This window comes from Crocuta crocuta, unplaced genomic scaffold (assembly GCF_008692635.1).
Source record: "Crocuta crocuta isolate KB4526 unplaced genomic scaffold, BGI_CrCroc_1.0 scaffold327, whole genome shotgun sequence".
Taxonomy (NCBI): domain Eukaryota; kingdom Metazoa; phylum Chordata; class Mammalia; order Carnivora; family Hyaenidae; genus Crocuta; species Crocuta crocuta.
Genome location: NW_027529176.1, coordinates 737,119 through 739,964, shown reverse-complemented (window position 1 = coordinate 739,964; position 2,846 = coordinate 737,119). Strand labels below are relative to the sequence as shown.

Sequence of the window (2,846 nt, the reverse complement as noted above, 5' to 3'; positions counted from 1 at the left end):
CCCGAAGGACACAGCAGGGGGTCCGCTGTCGTGGACGGAAGAGCCACCGCCCGGCCACTGTGAGCTCGGGGCTCCTCAGGCCCAGGCCCAGCGTTATTCCGATTGTCCTGGGCTACTGCTCTCCATGCTGTGAAATCGGGGCAGGACACACGTGGGGACCCCTTTGTGGGTTCCACCGTGTCGGAAAACAGCCACCGCAGTGTAGACCCTACAAGAACAGGGACACTGTGAGCTCAGACTGCTGAGGGAAAAAGGCCCAGTCACAGCATCAGCGACCAGCTGGATCCGGCCGAAGAACTGCGGGTGGGGAGCTGCGGAGGACGGTGGCCATCACAGCCTTAGACCAGGGGCAGCGGCAGGGCCGAGGCCGGCTCACAGCCTTTACGCTGCCCTCATCTCGGAGACCGCTGCCTCGGAGGGGACCCTGTGCTTGCAGGACTGGGCTCTTCCTGCTAGTGTGTCCATTCTGCCTGCTTTTCTTACGGCCTGATGTTAACCTGAAGAGCCAAACATTAAGGCCTCCATTAAGAGCAACCTCGGGCTGGACGCAGCCCCAGCCCCAGTCCCAGGAAAAGCCTCAGACCGTTCAAGGCTAACGCCATCCTCGGACCGCCCTCAGGTCAGCTAATCAAGACACATTCCTATGGTCTGAGTCAAGGCTGGGAACTGCAGATACAAACTAGCCAATTTCTCACCGCTTGCCTGAACCCCACGTGGGCCCTTTGAACTCACCTCATAATTGGTCATTTTCAAAGGATCCTCAAAAGTCGTGATTGGGTCCCACCAACAGTAATGAACACCTCACGGACACTGAATGGTCAAAGCTGTCACCAGGGGTGCTGGACAATTGTAATTGGTGCTTATGTGACGATGCTACACGTACTGTAACACCCCCGTCCCTCACTCCTTAAAAACCCTGTTCGCTATTGTTCTTCCCTTCATCTTGCTGCCACGACACCGGTAGGCGGGTGAGCCCCTGTTCGAGCTTGTAATAAAGACCCTTTTGTATTTGCATCGGTGCCAGCTCCTTGGAGGTCTCTGGGAACTCGCGAATCGGGCACAACAAACCCTGTTTCTTTTGAGGGGCAGGGGCCGTGTCCCCACCCCTTGAGCCCGGGCAGACCTCTGTGACCACCTTGACCCATGTAGTCTGTTGGGAAGAACACAGTGACTTCTGAGGCTAGGTCTTAAAACACCACACGTGTCCACTTTCTTGTCTTTTGAGGTCACCGAGGAACCCGGGCACCATGCTTCCGGGAAGCAGGGGCTGCATGGAGAAGCCACGGGGAGGTGCGCCGTCCCACAGGCCAACAGCCAGCAACCACCACCACAGACGCAGGAGAGGAAGCCCTCAAGACCACACCTGTCGCCATTCACAGCGACCACAGGCAGGAAGGATCCCAAGTGCAAACCACCTAGATGAGCCAGGCAACCCTCTGGACTGCAAGGTTTAATAACAGAATTATTTTTTGTTATTCGAAGTCGCTAAGGTTATGCAGCAAGAGATAAATAGACATGCAAGCCCTACTCAACCCCTTTTGGAAAGGGTGAGGGTACCTTCATTCTCAGAGGACATGGGCGCTGGGCGGAAGGGAAAGGCATGCTGGGAGTGGGCCTGCGCACCTTCCTAAGCCCCAGAGGATCTCAGTGCACGTTGCAATCCTTTCGCTCATCTCCCCACTTTGAAAGTTGGAGCGTGGCCTCTGGCTTCCTGAGCAGCGCAGGGGAGCCGAATGGCGGCTGCAGGGGGGCTGCTGGGGGCTATGGCCCCTGGGAAACAGAGACACGTGGGGCAGGAGGTACCCGGGGAGGAACCCCCTTCTTGCCACCAGATGCTGGAATACACCCAGTCGGGACATGGGAAAGAGTGAGGCGGAGTCAGTTCGCGCAGGGCTGGCAAGGGTTATGTAAAAATGTAACACTCACGGTGGGAACAGAGGGGAAAGGAAGTCTCACACTTACTCTTCCGAGAATCCCGATTGTGGGGTTCTATGCCCATCATCTAAGCCCTTCGACACGTACCCACTGCCCACATGGGGCAGTAGCCGGGATACATCCGACAGTAAAAGTTAATGAGAGTTTCACAGGATTGTTTGCGTGGATTTCATGAGGCATTTTTTGAGTGAAAAACAGAAAAGTGCGTATAAAACGATCCCACTAAAAATTAACAATACCCAGGGATCAAACGCCACGTGGCTGTACAACTGTGTGTACCCGTGTCTGATGCACACGTAACCACACCTGAGCGTGGAGAAAGCACGGAAAGAACTCCGTGTCCTTATTAAGGTAAGGGATGTGCGGGCAGAACCAGGCCAACATGGGAAAGAAAATCTTAGACGCCCTGCCTACGAGGAGTGCGGGCGTGCGTGTGTACACACAAACCAGGTGTCAAGTCTTCTCAATGTACAACCGTAAAAACGGAACGGTAAGAAAACACAAAGGGGGTCTCGGCCTGGGGGGCCGCAGGCATTCACGGCCGCGGGACCGTCCCGCGAGGTCCCGGGGGGCATAAGACCCGCCCCCGCGACAAGGCCGCAGGGCCGCGGCAGGCGGGCTCGTCTTCCAGCCGGTCTCCACCGCGGGCCGCCGTGGCACAGCGCCCCCGCCCTCGCCCAGCAGCGCCGGAGTCCCGGGGCCGGAAGCAGGGAACGCGGGGCCTCCGGCCCCCCGGAGAGCCGGAGGTCTCCGAGGCCGGAAGTGGGGGTCCGGCCGCCGGAAACCGTGGGCCGCCGGGAACTGTAGTTTTGCTGGAGGCGGAAGCGTGGCCAGCGGCGGGCGGCATGGCGGGCCTGGAGCTGCTGTCGGATCAGGGCTACCGGGTGGACGGGCGGCGCGCCGGGGAGCTG

The 2,846-nt window shown here is 58.5% G+C and overlaps 1 protein-coding gene across 1 annotated transcript in view; it reads left to right on the top strand.

Moving 5' to 3' along the window:
- Window positions 1-1,255: 1,255 nt before the first annotated feature.
- EXOSC4 (exosome component 4) overlaps window positions 1,256-2,846 on the top strand; it is a 3,353-nt gene continuing 1,762 nt past the window's right edge. The window contains exon 1 of the mRNA XM_077758106.1: window positions 1,256-1,547. Coding sequence (XP_077614232.1) covers window positions 1,494-1,547 — 54 coding nt within the window. The 5' untranslated portion in view covers window positions 1,256-1,493. The remainder of the gene's footprint in view (window positions 1,548-2,846) is intronic.